A 15,890-nucleotide genomic window follows, 5' to 3' on the forward strand; every position below is an offset into this window, starting at 1 on the left:
TACCATTGGTAATCAAAGTGGTTTACAAATTGCACGATGGCCTCTATAAAAATCACATAAATAAGTGGAAAATTCAACCATGACATAGAAATAGCCTCACTTGGCACATCCAAACAAATTGGAAATATTCTGGGAAAATTTTACATTCAGCTGAATGATCCCCAATTGAAAGGTCCTTTTCCTGGAAAGATATTCTGAAGTCCTGGTAACGCTATGCAAAAGGTTCTGCTCTTGGGACAATCTGTCAAACAACTAAAGGCTTTGTACAGAGTAGGCCACAAACAGTGATATCAAAACCTGGACAGATTCTCGAAAAAGGAGACTATTCTTAACCAGACAAGTTGCTTTTAGTCTTAAAAAGCCTGGAACCAGCACTTTAAATGAAGTGCTGACAAAAGTACAGTTATTTATTTACTCATTAAATTTGTCTGCCGCCCATCTTGCCCAGAGGTGAGAACAAGCAGGAGCAGAGTAATGAGAGAACATGAGTTTCTGAGTTCCTATCTGTTTGGATCAAACTTTGTATCAAGAAGTGAATTCAAGGTATGATTCATCTAAATTCTTATTGGGTTCTACTATGTTCCATGGGGAAAAAAACCGATGAATAAGGGCAAAGTGTCAAAGTCATGAAATGTGTATTGTGACATCTGATTATTTATGTTTTTATACTACCTTTATTATTTTTATAAATAATTCAACACAGTGAACATACCCAATACTCCTTCCTCTTCCTATTTTCTCCACAATAACAACCCTGTGAGGTGAATTGGGCTGAGAAAGACTGAGTGGCCCAAAGTCACCCAGCCGACTTTCATGCCTCAGGTGGAACTTGAACTCACAGTCTCCTGGTTTCTAGCCTGATGCCTTAACCACTAGACCAAACTGAAACCCCGCCCCTTGTACTTGTGTCATGATGTTGCACACAAGTTTGGAAGGGGCAGAAAATCTGTCACTGACATCCCCACACCCAACCAGGTGCTAATGGATGTAAGTCCTTTTTTCCAAACTATAGTTGCAAAGAGTACTGCTGTACCTGGCCATTCCCTGATGTCCAGCATAACAGGCAGTAATCCTTTCTTCCCACATGTCAGGTGTCATCTGATATTGACGGAGAACCTGGATAAAAGAAAAGTAAAGAACGAAAAAGAAAACAATGGCAAAAAGATTTATTTTTCAAACAAGAAGGATGTTCGTGCAGGTATGAAAAACTGATCTGCTTTGGAAGGACCTAGAGAATTACATATGACTTAAAATGCTGCAGGATTAGAAGCAAACTGACTCCCATTTGCAGAAGCCTTTCAGCTTGTTGGTAATTTAATACCGCACTGCTAACTTCGGTTTGATTTTGTCATAAATTCCCCCTTCGTGAGGTGCAGTCTGGATTCTATCTGGAAGAAGAACGTTAAACCAGGATAGAAGCACCAGGGTCAGGTTATAACTCAGTTTTGAGCTCATGACCCAGGAGTCCCCTGGAGAAGATATCTTGAAGGAGTTGTAAACCTCCCTTCATAGCTAAGAGCTCACATTCTCCAATAGTTGCTTGAGAAACATCAGAATTTTAAAGTTTCCCACTCTCTAGAAAACAAAGAGAGGAACAATCTGTTGTAAAAGGACGAATAGAAATAGCTGGTCTTCGGGGAAAAGTTGTTGTTTTATGAGTCATGCAAATTTGCTGCTCCCTATTTGGCTAATTCTGCTATTTGGTGTATCTGAGGTTTCCTGTTCATGACCAGGCAGATAGGAAAGTGTGAAAACACTTACTCTTTTTGGCAAAAGTTCTTCTGGAGCTAAGAAACCTGGTTTGTACATATTTGGGTCATAGTCACCATACTGTGAGGGAAAGAAGTATCAGACAAGTTAACAGGAAAAGACTGTATACAAAGAATTAACAACATAGTATAAGATCTAAATTAACACTTAAAAGGAAAAAAAGAGAAAACACTGAATTATTTGATTATAAACAGAACAACTAAAAACTGCCTAAAGTTCTAAAAGATTTTTACAAGTGAAATCTGAAGGCTGATGTATACAGAGGAGCAAAGAAAACCTGCCAGAAATAATTTTCCTTAGAATTTTACCTTCCTGTCCTTTACGACTGAAAAAATATGCCTGAAAGTTTACCAGTTTGGTACCAAATATACACTAGTTTACAGTTCAAGAAAAATCCAATGCCATAACTCTTAATGCAGGGGTCTTCAAACTCGGCCCTTTTGTGACTCATGGACTTCAAGTCCCAGAATTCCTCAGCCAGCATGCCTGGCTTTTTTTTTGGATGTATACACTACCTGGATCTTTAAACCAGTTTACAGATCATACTTCACAAGTTTCTCTGAACATTATATGCTTTGGCCCCAAACCACCAGCCCTATTGAAACTGAGTCCCAAGATCCAGGGTCAGAATCGGTAACAAAGTAGGTAACAGTCTGTGGTGTTCTTATGGTTTTTAAAAAAATTGATTGCTGCTTGTTTTTCAAGACTTTTGATGATTTTTTGCTTGTAGATTCATTTCATAAAACTTCCAGAGTTGTAACACGTTGGGGTAGAGTATAAGTTTCATAAATCACTCAACAAACATGTAGTGTCACTGACTTCCACAATTTAATCCCAGTCATCGCCAAATAGCTAGCCCACGACTAGCAGTATGGTGGGACAAATATGACATCCCACTGGGACCCGTGCCATCCTCCTGTCATATATATATATTATATGCCCAAACACATTCAGGAATAATGAAAGGCAAAACATCCTGTCATTTCATCTGTTCTGTCTCAGTTCTGGACTAAAACTGGCTAATTCTTGCCAATAACTAGCAAGGGAGGGTATAGCAGCTCTTTGTTCAGTGCTAAGAAAGGTTGGATGACACAGTTACAGCTGGCCCCCTTTAACTTTCTGAAGGATGATTCAGGGAAGAGGACAGGTCAGGAAGAGACTTTATGCAGGAATTCCTCAAATGCATGCTAGAGAATTATTTTTAATTAAGAAAAAAACAGGAATGGGAAAGAGAAACTACCATCTTACAGGTAGACCCTAACGTATGACTGTGCCATAGATCATAAGTTGTGATGGTCGTATAATAGGTCAGCCATGTGACTGACTCAATTTTACAACCTTTTATGCGGTACTCATAAAGTGTGTGCTGCAGTCGTAAAGTGAAAGCCATCATTGTTAAGCAAACCCATTGTTTGCTATGTCTGGCATAACTTCACTAAATAAGCAGTCATACATTTAGAACTATCTGTACTCAGGATGCCCACTACAGTTTAAAATGAAGTAAGATATCTCAGTCTCCTCTCTGCATTTAATCCACTGACCTCCTGTGAAATCTAAGCAGGATGTACTCATTAAACAAACCTGCAAAACACCCACAAATGGAGACAGATGAGGTGAAAAAATACCACCTCCTATTTCCAGCTAAGCTTCAGCCGATCCTTTTCTGTGTTAATTAACACTCTGCATAAGTGTTATAAAAGGTGACAAACTAACAATTATAAGGCCTCACCTTAGCTTGAACCGCATAAGATGCCAATAAAATTGTAGCCTCAGGAGAACAGTAAATTTCTTCATCCAATATTTGTTTCTTAACCTAAGACACAAGGTGGAAAAAAGAAGAAAAATCTAAGACTCAGCCAGAGCTTGAAAACAAAATAATAGACACCCAGACTTTGTTTTGGCACCTGAAATGTAACTGTTAGCTGAGTTTATGAGCGAAAAAAAATAATGTTGGCTACTATAGAGACATGCAGAAAAATACCAAGAATATTCAAAGTAGTTACATATGCTTTTAAAGCATGCTGCATAATAACTACACTCTAAACTCTATCTAATTTCCATTTGGAAGATCAGATCAGTAAGGGATTATTTAGTCCACTCTTCTATTTTGTTAGCGGTCAGCCAGTTACGGAGAAAATCCACAAGCAAAACAGAATGGTTATAATTCTCCACTATGATTTGTTTTCCACCATAGAGATGTAGAGCATGAGATTTCTATTCCTAAGTATCAGGATTAATAAGGAAAAAAATCTAGCAAATTAGACCAAAGATCCATCTAATCCAGCATTCTGTTTTCCAGAGCAGCTAAAAACTTCTTCAAAACACAACAAGAAGGCTTAAAAACAATTCCTGTACTTGCTTCTGTTTTTTATCTTTCTGAGGCACACTGTGCTTGCACGTAGGGACTCATTCAGATACTCTTCAGGTTACTGTTGTTTGGAGAAGCTTAAACATTTTATTCAGTCCCATAAATACGGCCTGGTTAACTCCAATAAACAATGCTGCATTATATTGTGTTCTTCTTGTGTGTGTCCTGAAGGAACCATCAAGCAAAAATTCATTTTGTAATTTCTGAATGCTAGCATTTTGAGAAAAAGAGGGAAGTTCCCACTATAGCTTTTGTGCCATTGACAATTTTATTTCAAGCTTGTACAAATTGTGGCCCTGCGGTATTACTCTCCTAGGGGAACTGTAATCAGATAACAATTGGATGGCCAGAGTTCCCAATTCTGTTTAATATATTCCCTCACCCTAGCTTATCTCCCTTTTCTGACTCCTGTCTTTTAATAAAGTTTGAGTTTATTTGTCTTTGTCCCTTATTCATTTTGGTAGCTCCTTTGTTTTAATTGGGATGTTTAATAAAACGCATGGGGAAAAATGCCCTTGTTTTCTCCCAGACATACTGTAGGTGGTTATATTACCAGAAGACTGAAGAATCCTCTGCCTAGAGAGAGAAGTTGATTTCTAAAGTGTCTTTATTTTAGAAGGCAATCAAACAGCTGTTCACCCAGGCATTTCTGAAATGAAGACCCAGATTGTTGGGGGCAATAAGCTGACTTTGTAAAAATGCCACTTGGGGGGGGGGGGAGAAAGCCCTAATAAGCAGGTATATACATAGAATGAAGGCTATTGCTAAGCACATTGTGCTTTAGATTGTAAGCCGCCCTGAGTCTTCGGAGAAGGGCGGGATATAAATGGGATTTAAAAAATAAAAATAAAATAACAGTGCCAGGATCAAACTGAGTTGTGATTTGGTGTCCAATTGTTTTTCTTTTCTTTTTTTTAAATGAGCCCCATATAGATTTCTGAATTTAATGTTTTAAAGATTGTTGGTTTTATTTAGAATTTTTCTACTTATCTTTTTGTAGACATTCTGGGTTCTTCCTGGAATCCAGTATAGAAATAATAATAATTAGTGGCAATTGAAATAATTAAAGCTCAGAACTCTCCCTAAAGTCTGAAAAGGGGACAACGCAAGGAAGTCAACTGAAAAACCAAATTCATTCAAGTATGTAAATCACTGGGTGACAGTTACTGGAGTAGCTGACCTCTATTACTAAACATTGCGATTTTCTCATTTCTCCTGCAATCAGGGGAACTGCCTTCTATATAATAACTTTGCGTTATTAAACCAAGCAAATGGTTAAATACATTTTAGTAGGTTGAATTTCATAAGTATACAAATGTCTGCATATGCTATTCTCCCACTCTTACCCCAATTATACTGCAAATCTAAATTTTAACGTTAGGAAACGCAGCAAGTTCAAACGTGTTGCTTTGCCTCCTCTTTTATGTTTCTTTTGGAACTGGGGAAAAAAAATTCCCCGAACTACATTCCTCCAAGAGGGAAACAAGCCAAGGCAGGTTTGAAGGAACTAGAAGAAAATGTGTAGCTTTCAGGCAGATGAAAAGGGAAGGGAAAGGAAAGGAGAAACAGCCTTCTTTCCAAAATAGCTCAGCCCAAGTAATTGTCAAGGCAATAGTGAAAAGCAGAAATCCACCAGGAAATTGATCTCATCTAGTTGATCAACTCTTCCAAAGAAAAGTTGGTTCCAAGGTAATAAGAGAAGCATGCAATCAGGATTTTAGATGCTTACATTAAACCAGTTTGTGGAATCCAACACCCCACCCCACACCCGCTGATAATAATCAAATGCAGTAATAGAGATAAGGGTCCTTTTTTTTTTTTGAGACCCTATGTAATTCCTTTTCCTGCAGAACAGAATGGCACACAAAAATATTTGTTTCTCCAATGCTAGGTGAAATCGTGGCTTTTGGGATTTCACAAGGGTAGGGTAATTATGCCATTTTGTCCCTCAGCTTCTTTTCATTATTGCATTGTGGTTATTTCTGTTTTATATTTTCAAGGTGTTGCTTGTTTTTATTTCCCTTTGCTTGTTTTATGGATTATAGCTCTTCCTGAGAACCTTATGATAATGGGTGAGCTATAAATACTTCAACTGATGAATAAATGTTTTCTGGATCCGCTCCCTTCCTCCGCCAGTTTCTTGGAGCATCCAGGTCACCTTGCCCACCCACACTGCACACAGCCTTCTCCTAACACCTGCATGACATTTTCACACTTCCACAGGCTGGCAAATAAAGGCAAGAGATGCAACTTTAACAAAAGTCAAGGAGTCCCTTGCCCAGCTTTTGGCAAATAATGCGGAGCTGCTCAAACATGTGTTTAAGAACAGTTATTACCCACATCATATGATTTCGGTTAAAAGTTTTCATTGATTTTGGCAGGACGTCATAATTTAAAGTTTTTCATATTGGTTGCAGCAGGGTCAGGTGATTGTTTAAAAGGGGAGAGGTGTTAAAACAATTTAAAGTTGGGGATAGCAGTCAAATGCCAGAATCTCTTTCATCAGAAGCATGCACCTTCATCTCATATAAGCAGCGTATCTCAATCTTAGCAACTTTACAATGTGTGGAGTTCAATTTCTAGAATTCCCCAGCCCATTTCTTGATCAGAAATTACATTTTAATTCCCTTATGACTGTAGGATATATTCTGATCTACTTCTCTATAATTGTTTGGAGGACTAGCATAAAAGGCATGGTAGAAAGTTGAACTGAGTTACACACATGCATACGAGAAAAAAAGTACTGATGTTTCTTGATTGTCAGGGCTGCTGGTGGTTGTATGGCTGTATTAGTGTTTTAAAATAGACTACAGTCTCTCATTTGGCCTTTAGCTATAATCCTCTTTTAGACATATAAATTGTGAGACTTTTCGAAAAGGGCTGAACTTTTGAAAAAAGTATATTAAGCTACTTGGAGCTAAAAGGAACCAAGGTAGAAATATAATGCACAGAGTACATTCCTATTTGGCAGAAGAAGATGCCGAGCTTTTCAGCTGGAAAGCTGACAGCCCAGGTTTGAAACCCAAGAACCGTGTGACAGGATGAGCTCCCATTACTTGTCCCAGCTCCTGCCTATCTAGCAGTTTGAAAGCTTGCAAATGCAAGTAGATAAATAGGTACCACTTTGATGGGAAGGTAAAAGCATTCCATGCACCTTGGTATATAGTCATGCTGGCCACAACATCGGCTAAGAAATGGAGAGGATCACCCACTCCCTAGAGTTGGACATGACTGGACAAGGGAAACCTTTACCTTTAACTTTGCAATGTTTCCTGATTTCCTATAAATTAAGGAACACCACCCTTCCTAAACTAAAAGTAATTATACTTTATAACAGTGCTTCCTAGGTAAATTACCCAAAATTGGGTAAAAGTGTTTTTTTCTTTGGGCAATGACACACAAACCCACAAAGACATTTAAACTGACTGATATATTGCCACATGTAATAAACAATATATTTGAAAATATCCTAAAGTACTCCTCTTAAGACAAAATTGATACAATTACAATGGTGGGTTTTGAAATGACATAACGGTCATTTAATCATATTTTTGAATCCTGTCTTGGACAGAGCAACTCTCTAAAATAACAGAAAACAAGACTGATATCATAAGTCAGGGCTGTGGAAAATCAGACATGATGTATAATTCAGCAAAGGGATTACTGTCAATTCCCAAGGCTTCTTGGTTCTGCACACTTTTACTGCTCACTGACTCTTTATGGGCCTGCAATAATGTTCTCTTTCGGTGTTCTTCTTCTTGGTGGATTGGGCCCAGAAAGAAATGGCAAATGAATGATCAATTTTTTAAAAAGGCTAAGGAGTAACAAGCCCAAAGCTGAAAGGAGAACCCACTGAAGGCCCCTTTACTCTCAACCATTCCTAAGATGCTAAAGTTGGCACTAACCTAAGGGGTACCTCAAGGAAGATGATGATCCCAGATGCTGAAACACAATGATAATGTTCAAAAGACAAGCATGACATCTCAAACCAATTCTGAATAAAAGAAATACCTTCTGACCTGCAGAAAGAAGAGGTGTTGGGTGATCTCCTGCAGAAGCTCCTCTTCAACTTTCTCAGGGTAAAACTTCACTAAAAAACAAAAGTTCACTGGATCTTCTTTGGGAATATCCTGATCTAAAACCTGTTTGAGAAAGAAACCAGAACAATTAAACGCAATCTGATTGGGAAAAGTATGTTTGGCTAAGCAGAAGCCCAAGATTGCTATTTCTTGCCATGCACTCACAAAGTGACTTGTTGGGACCCTTTTGCACCTCACTCATTGCTGGTTCACATGTGCTTGTAGCAGCTTCTTAGCATCAATGGCCATGGAAGGAAATTACTGTAAATTACATTTCAACTTTCCCCGTATTTAGATGCATTCAAATGGGTGCATTTTTATGTTCTGATCCTCATCCTTTCTTTCTCAGGGAGGAAAAAATGACCAAACTGAGGAAGGCTTTCCTCCACATTTGCCCCTCCCAAACCATTTCAGATATACAAATGCAAATTTCTTAAGTCTTTCCCATTGTTTCCCATCTCTTTGCATATGAACTGATTGATACAAATACACATATCTCTTCCCCATCCCCTTTATTTTGGCCCTAGGGGAAAGTATTAGGAGAAAGATCTTGTCAATGATGCTTCCCTTCTCCAGACAATTTCAGTGGAAGACAAAGGACAGAAAAGGCAGTTAAGATAAATGATGAGTCACTGGTTTAGTAGCATTCTGATTACATTCATATTCCAGTCTAGAGGCAAAGAGGATTCTAATTAACTAAAGGGGGTAGAGAGAATGTAGTATGAATATGGCAGGAACATGAATATGCACATGTGTTTCTTGGCCTAACCACATTTACATTTACAAATGATCATTGCAAATCAAGGATGGGCATAGATGGTGTCTCTCTGATATGTTTTTCAGGTATTCTGACCCCTCTAAACACAAACCCAATTTCACCATTACAATTGTGGTGGTGCACTTTCCTTTTTTACATCAAAGGTAAGCTGCTTTATTCACCCAAATACTCTCAAAACAGGGAGTTCCTTACCTTGCTTGGTCTGGCTCCTTAAGGCCCTTCCATCCCTCCTTCAAAACAAACTGAGATCCTGAGCCTTTTTTAAACAAAAAACAAAAAACTGGCCATCTCTGAAGAAAACTTTTAGAATATCTTTAGGTCTTTCCAACTCGGGAAGTATTATTTTACAATGAACATTTAGATTCCAAACCTTTTTATCCATCTTCAACCAAATGCCCATTCCTTTGACGGAGTACCAGAGACCAAAGTACCAGGATTCTCGCAGCCCCAATGCACGACACACCTGGTCAAACAGGTCTTTTCCTTTCCATTTCATCTGTGGGTTGCAATGGAACAAAATCAATTTAGAATGGATAGCAAGGGCAATAATCTGAGTGTGAAAAAAGATGCTCTATTCCTGAGGTATTCTAAATACATGATCTCAACTAGTGTAAAAATAGAAATGGCAGAGCCTCTCATGGTAAGTGCAAAATTCAAATTGCATAATTTTGGCTTTTAACAAAATTAGAAGTTAGAGGGGTTTTTTTGTGTTCTTCAAGTTCATCTTCAACAAAATAGCAGAATTTACTCATCTTGCTTTTATAACCTGGCTTATTTGCTTGTGCTTAGCATGATGTATGAATTCATCCTGCAGTTTTAATTGGTGAACCACGCTTTGTGGTTTAGAGTGTTGTTTGGGGCTGAATTAATAAATTATTACTAAACAAATCACCAACAAAGCATAGCATGATATGTGAATCCAGAAGATGATTTAGCGCAGGGGTCTTCAAACTTGGCCCTTTTATGACTTGTGGACTTCAACTCCCAGAATTCCTCAGCCAGCAAAGCTGGCTGGCTGAGGAATTCTGGGAGTTGAAGTCCACAAGTCATAAAAGGGCCAAGTTTGAAGACCCCTGATTTAGCGTTTCCAGTCTTTAGGTTCCAAATTTATATTGCAATGTTTCTCAAACTCAGCAACTTTAAGATGTGTCAACTCCCAGAATTCCCCATGCTGCTATATGGCAACATCAAACAGAGTAATAATTAAGCAAGGCTTTGCATAGTTGGGAAAAGAATCCAAAATTCCAAAGCTCTGTAATGTGCTTCTTAGTTTACGCTAGTATTTATTTGGCTACCCTAGAAAAAAAAAGCCTGTAGTACTGCAGGTTTAGAACACAGCTTTCTCTTATATTCCAATGTTAGTTAATATTTATTTATCAGTCAAATTTATTAGCTGCCCATCTTACCATAGATTATCATATTATTCCTGGTAGTCCTCAACTTATTTATTTATTTATTTATTTATTTTAATTCCATTTATATCCTGCCCTTCTCCGAAGACTCAGGGCGGCTCACAAGCTTAGCAGTAGCCTTCATTCTATGTATATGCCTGCTTATTAGGGCTTTCACACACACCCCAAGCGGCATTATTACAAAGTCAGCTTAATTGCCCCCAACAATCTGGGTCCTCATTTTACCTACCTCGGAAGGATGGAAGGCTGAGTCAACCTTGAGCCTGGTGGGACTCGAACCTGCACTAATTGCAGGCAGCTGGTGTTACTTAAGGAGGCATTAGCCCACTGCTCCACCAAGGCTCATCCACTTACATCCACAACTGAGCCCAAAAGTTCCACTGCTAAGCAAGACAGTTGTTAAGTCAGTTGTGCCCCACTTTTGCAACCTTTTATACCACAGCTGTTAAATGAATCACAGCAGTTATTAAGTGAATCTGGCTTCCTCCATTGACTTTGCTTGAGAGCCGTAGTGATAAAGTGGTTAGAATGTAGTATTGCAGGCTAATTCTGCTGACTGCCAGCAGTTTGCTTCTCACCGGCTCAAGGTTGACTCAGCCTTCTATCCTTCTGAGGTTGGTAAAATGAGGACCCAGATTATTGGGGGCAATATGCTGATTCTGTAAACCATTTGGAGAGGGCTGTAAAGCATTATGGAGTGGTAAATAAGTCTAAATGCTATTGCCCTTGTCGGAAAATGACTGGGAAGGTTACAAATGCTGATCACATGATCCCGTAACAATGCAACTGTCATAAAAACATGTCACTTGCCAAGCACCTGAATTTTGATCATGTTATGAAGGGGATGCCACAACGATCATAAGTGTAAGAACCAGTCACTTTTTTCAGTGCCGTTGTAAATTAACAGTCACTAAATGAATGATCGTAAATCAAGGGATTGCCTGCATGCTTGTAGATTCCCTAGAATCAAGGCTTCAAATCTTTGCTTGCTTCCTTGCTTTGTTATCTCAGAAGTAGAGACTTATATTCTAAACTTCTGTTTTCCTTTCAGCATACTCAAGGTCTATATCGGGGGTAGGCTGGCTGAGGAATTCTGGGAGTTGAAGTCCGCGAGTCATAAAAAAGCCAAGGTTGCCTACCCCTGGTCTATATCAGTACCTTTATGAATTGTTCTTCCACAAAAGCCCCACATTTAACTCAGTGGGCTGAAGAAGGAAGAACCTTCAAATTCTAATTCTTAGCACATATGAGATGTGATAATGCCAAGGTAGCTTCAAAAACAAGTCTCAACAAGAACACCAGTTCTGCTGCCTCCCCGCCCCCCCCCCAATTCTTTTAAATTATGGACAACTTCAGTCAGCAAATGTTCTCCAAGTTTCATTACTTAATTAAACCAGAAGCACTTGATTTATATAGCTAGAAACTATGTACATTTAGAGGGCCCAATTATTGTGTTTCGTCTTGTCATTGATCTAGGCAGATTATCCAGTTGGAAGAAAAGACAGCTGTGTCTCCTCTGAGATTGATAGCTCATCAGAAATTATCTGCCATGAGCAGAGACTGATAGAGGAAGTGGCAAAGTTCTAACAGGCACTTAGAGACAGAAAAGATATTCTTAAATAAATACTCAGATCAGTGAATGGCACATGAACCAGGTAAGAGGCAGCCTGAAAATCATTGCAATTACAGTAGTTTAATCCAGTGATAAGGATTATTTTTAAAAATCATATTTACATAAATCCCTGCAAATGGACAATTAGCATGTCAGGAAAAGGCATTCAACGTAATCTTTTCCTTGATATGTCAGCTTTCTACATCTAGAGAGAGAGAGATGGTTTTTGAGACAGTATATAGGTATATCAATCTTATGTCATCTAGATAAAAATTCTGGCCTTTAAAAATCAACACAACAACAAAATACCTCACAGCTGAACTCCATTTCAGCTTCCATTGTTGAAACTTTCACTTTAAACATTTTGGGCTGCTTCTTCTTTAGCCCTGTGATAGACATATTTTTAACCCTGCCTGCAGCTGCACAATGGAAGAAATGGTCTGAAAAAAATATATATAATTAGCAACATACTCTAAAGTAAATTTACTTAGAAACAGTCTTCTTTTGACTTCTAATACCATGTCCAGATATAAGGCTGCTGAATCTGGAAGTTTAATTTAGCTTCTGATAGATTCATGGTTCACCATCACTTTGACTAATCACTCTTATCTGAAAGAGTCTTATCAGCAAGCTTCTGGTTTATCTCTAAGAGTCCTACCAAAGAACCTCCTTTCCTTTGAAGGCCAGCCAGATGTTTTCAGAAAGCCCTCAAATCTTTCACCTTGGTAAATAATATTTAGCAGCATATTTCTGTATTACTATCATGGCAAACAACCATTCATTAATTTTGACCCATTCTCTTTTTTTTATTAAAGAGTTTTACAAAAACAGAATTTTACAATATATCCCCAAATCCCTCCCACCCCAAACCCACCCACTTCCCCCCCACTTCCCAGAGCTAAATACAGGATTATAGTTACAATAATCATAATCTAAATAAAAATTATGCATAATATACAATTAACCAAATTCATAATTTGACCCATTCTCTTGAAAGTCAACTAAAGTGGTAGTTATCCCAATATTATACCAGAATTATCACAACTACCAGTAGTAGTCTTGTGAGACGGGTGGCTATATAAATTTGATTCATTAAAAAATGCTAAACAGAACTTTGATCACTTTGTTGTGGCCACCACCTTGACTTTTTTGACCACTGTGGATACCCTGTTGGGAATATTAAAAGGTAACAAAACTTTTAACTGTTGGTGCCTTAGGCACCAAAAATAACTTAAGCTTTAGGCCAAGATAACACCAGAGAGAAACAAGCCCAGACATTCATCAGAAATAAACTCCCTCTTTTAGCCAAAGAACAAGTTTATTTTCCTTTCAAGTGAAGGCTGCAGGCAATAATATCCCGAATGACATTTGGAAGATCTCTCTGGAAGCAGATAAAAATACGTCATGGAAAGGATCCAACCCAAAGGCCATGTTAATTGGATAATGTCAATAAATTTATTGAATATTTGTGGGACTAAAAATAGGCTGGATTTACTAGGGAATGCAAATAGTTTGTGAAAACCAGTAAGATAAAAAAGTAAAATAACTGTCCTATGAAGTCAGCTAAATACCTGTACAACTTGATTGAACACCTTACTTTAAACCCCATGAGGATTTCCTCCTGTCTATATTTCTGTGCCCAAAGTTTTTCCAGCGCTTTGGGGAGTCATGCAAATATTGATGACTGTATATCCCATCTTTTCTGATTTATGCAACTGACCTATCCAAATCATGGAGAAGGGGGTTTGATTTTAAGGGGTGTAAAAGAGAACAGCAAGCAAAGAGAATTCAGAAGCAGTGGGCAGACTCACAAGTTATTGTAATGCAATCTCTGAGAAGTAATGCCACTACAATATAGTAATTTGTTCACATGATGCTCTCAGCTTCTGTTGGATTTCTGCATTTTCAAGAACTAAGTGTAACCTGGGAAACCTGTTTTCAGTTAATACAAATGTTTTTAAATCCACTCACTTAATCAATTCATTATAACCCTAATTTAAATATCATGTTTCAAGGGTGGTAAATAACTCATCAGCATTCCGTCTTTCTACTGAACATTGGCCTTAGAGAGTTCCCCCAATGAAGAGTTAAAACTGAATAAAATGAATATAAATACGCAAAACAGCAGATTTTTTTAAAAAAACATGTAAATAGAATTCAACTCCAAAAGAGTGCAGAAAGGCTTAAAAAAACCTGTTGGCATATAGAACAGAATATTAACACTTGCAGAATTGAGGCAAATATTTCAGAATCTGGGTTCCAGCAGCAAGAATGTAGCCAGTCTCTCAAATCAGGTATTAGCAGCTCAAACCATTTTGCTGCCTGAGATAGATAACAGAAACAGCCCCCATGTACAAAATCCAACTGGACCAGAGGCTGAATGTCATGCCAACATTAGCACTAAGATGGCATTTTTGACATAGTCAACAACAATGGGGTAAAAGATACTGCCACCTCCACCCCCTGAAGTTCACAACTCATAAAAGTAGTATGTAAATAGTATATATTATGTAAAGAAGGTCTCCAATAGCCAGGCAAAGGTAGATCGTGAGACACAAAAGTCTTGACCTAGGAGCGAATGCAATTACATTCTCTCTCTCTTAAAATAGTTCAGAAGCACGTTCCCATTTTGCAGACGAGACTAATTAGGTAACTCTGCTGTATGAATTCATAGCTAGGACTGAAAGTGAGTCAAGGACTTTGGGGTTTAGGGTTCCCAACTCCGTTATCCTGGACAATATTAGGAGTCGGGAGTCAGGTCTTGGATAGGGCTGCCTGAATGGATCAAATACCTCGGACAACCAATCCACGCAGAAGAAAGAAAACTCGCAGCGACCCCGTATTTTATTTTATTTTATTTTGCACAGGGCGAGGAAGAAGAAAGGATGTCGGCTCTTTGAAAACAAGTTACTCTGCCTGAGAGATCACGCGAAATGACAGATCACCCCAAAGCTTCCCTGGAGAAATGTGGGGAGGACCCGGCAGGAGCGAGAGAGCAGAGGATCACTGAAGTCCCCGCGTGAACAGTAAAGGCGCCAATATGAACCGTGGTCCGTGTCAAGAGAGCGACAGAAAAAAGAATGAGAGGACAGAAAGAAATATCCAGCATGGTTTTGCAGACACAGAATATGTATCTGTCTTTCTCACACAGCTGTATCTGTCACTGTTTTCCATTCCTAAATCAGAGATTATCAATTAATATACAGATTTTAAGAAGCAGAAACCTCTTAGTAAATCTAGCGTTATCTCCCGCTTCACGTACACGGTGCTAGTTTTATAAATGCCGTTGCTAGAAATCTCTCTCTCCTCCTCCCCCCACCCCCCCACCCCCACCCCCCGCCAAACTGCAGAGAAAGAAAGACCTAGTAGTCCAATTGCTTTCTTACCACTCGGTGTGCTTGCACGCTTAAATTTCACGGCTGAAGTGAAATTGGCGTCCTAAAATCCCTTCCCTGATTCAAGAGGATCTAAAAACAACATCCCCGAAGTTGCAATTTGTAGCCCACACGTGCATCGTCGCTGGGGAGAAATAAGATCCAAGGACTGATCTGTCAGCGACTCCGCTTCCTTTGTTTGCTCTAAACTGGAGCATGTCAGCTGGACTGCCTTCAGAGAAATCAAAGAATTTACTTTCCCAGGTGATGGGGGGGAGCCATTTCCTGCCTGGGTGCTCTTTAGACTCCGCCCACTTTACCATCCCTGTGAGTTCTTAAATACTGTTTACCACAAGGGGAAAAACTCCGAGGTCTTCTAACATTATTATAATCCACTCTTTCCTTCTAAGTTCGGCACCCTGAGTCTTCGGAGAAGGGCGGGATATAAATGGAATTAAAATAAAATTAAAAAAAAATAATAATACACATAGCATCAA

The 15,890-nt window shown here is 38.7% G+C and overlaps 1 protein-coding gene across 2 annotated transcripts in view; it reads right to left on the reverse strand.

The window, feature by feature from the left end:
• The window catches only part of LOC310645616 (merlin-like), a 42,089-nt gene that overhangs the window by 21,403 nt on the left and 4,796 nt on the right, over positions 1-15,890 (reverse strand). The window contains exons 1-7 of one of the 2 annotated variants that reach the window (XM_083371464.1): positions 15,406-15,622; positions 12,329-12,459; positions 9,366-9,491; positions 8,158-8,280; positions 3,500-3,583; positions 1,762-1,830; positions 1,034-1,116 (exon numbers count right to left, since the gene is read on the reverse strand). In XM_083371464.1, the coding sequence (XP_083227590.1) occupies positions 1,034-1,116; positions 1,762-1,830; positions 3,500-3,583; positions 8,158-8,280; positions 9,366-9,491; positions 12,329-12,418 (575 nt within the window). In that variant the 5' untranslated portion in view covers positions 12,419-12,459; positions 15,406-15,622. Of the gene's footprint in view, positions 1-1,033; positions 1,117-1,761; positions 1,831-3,499; positions 3,584-8,157; positions 8,281-9,365; positions 9,492-12,328; positions 12,460-15,405; positions 15,623-15,890 lie in introns of those variants that run through there. The other variant, XM_083371465.1, reaches the window with a different exon arrangement.

Source organism: Vipera ursinii (genome assembly GCF_947247035.1).
Source record: "Vipera ursinii genome assembly, chromosome: 1".
Lineage (NCBI taxonomy): Eukaryota > Metazoa > Chordata > Lepidosauria > Squamata > Viperidae > Vipera > Vipera ursinii.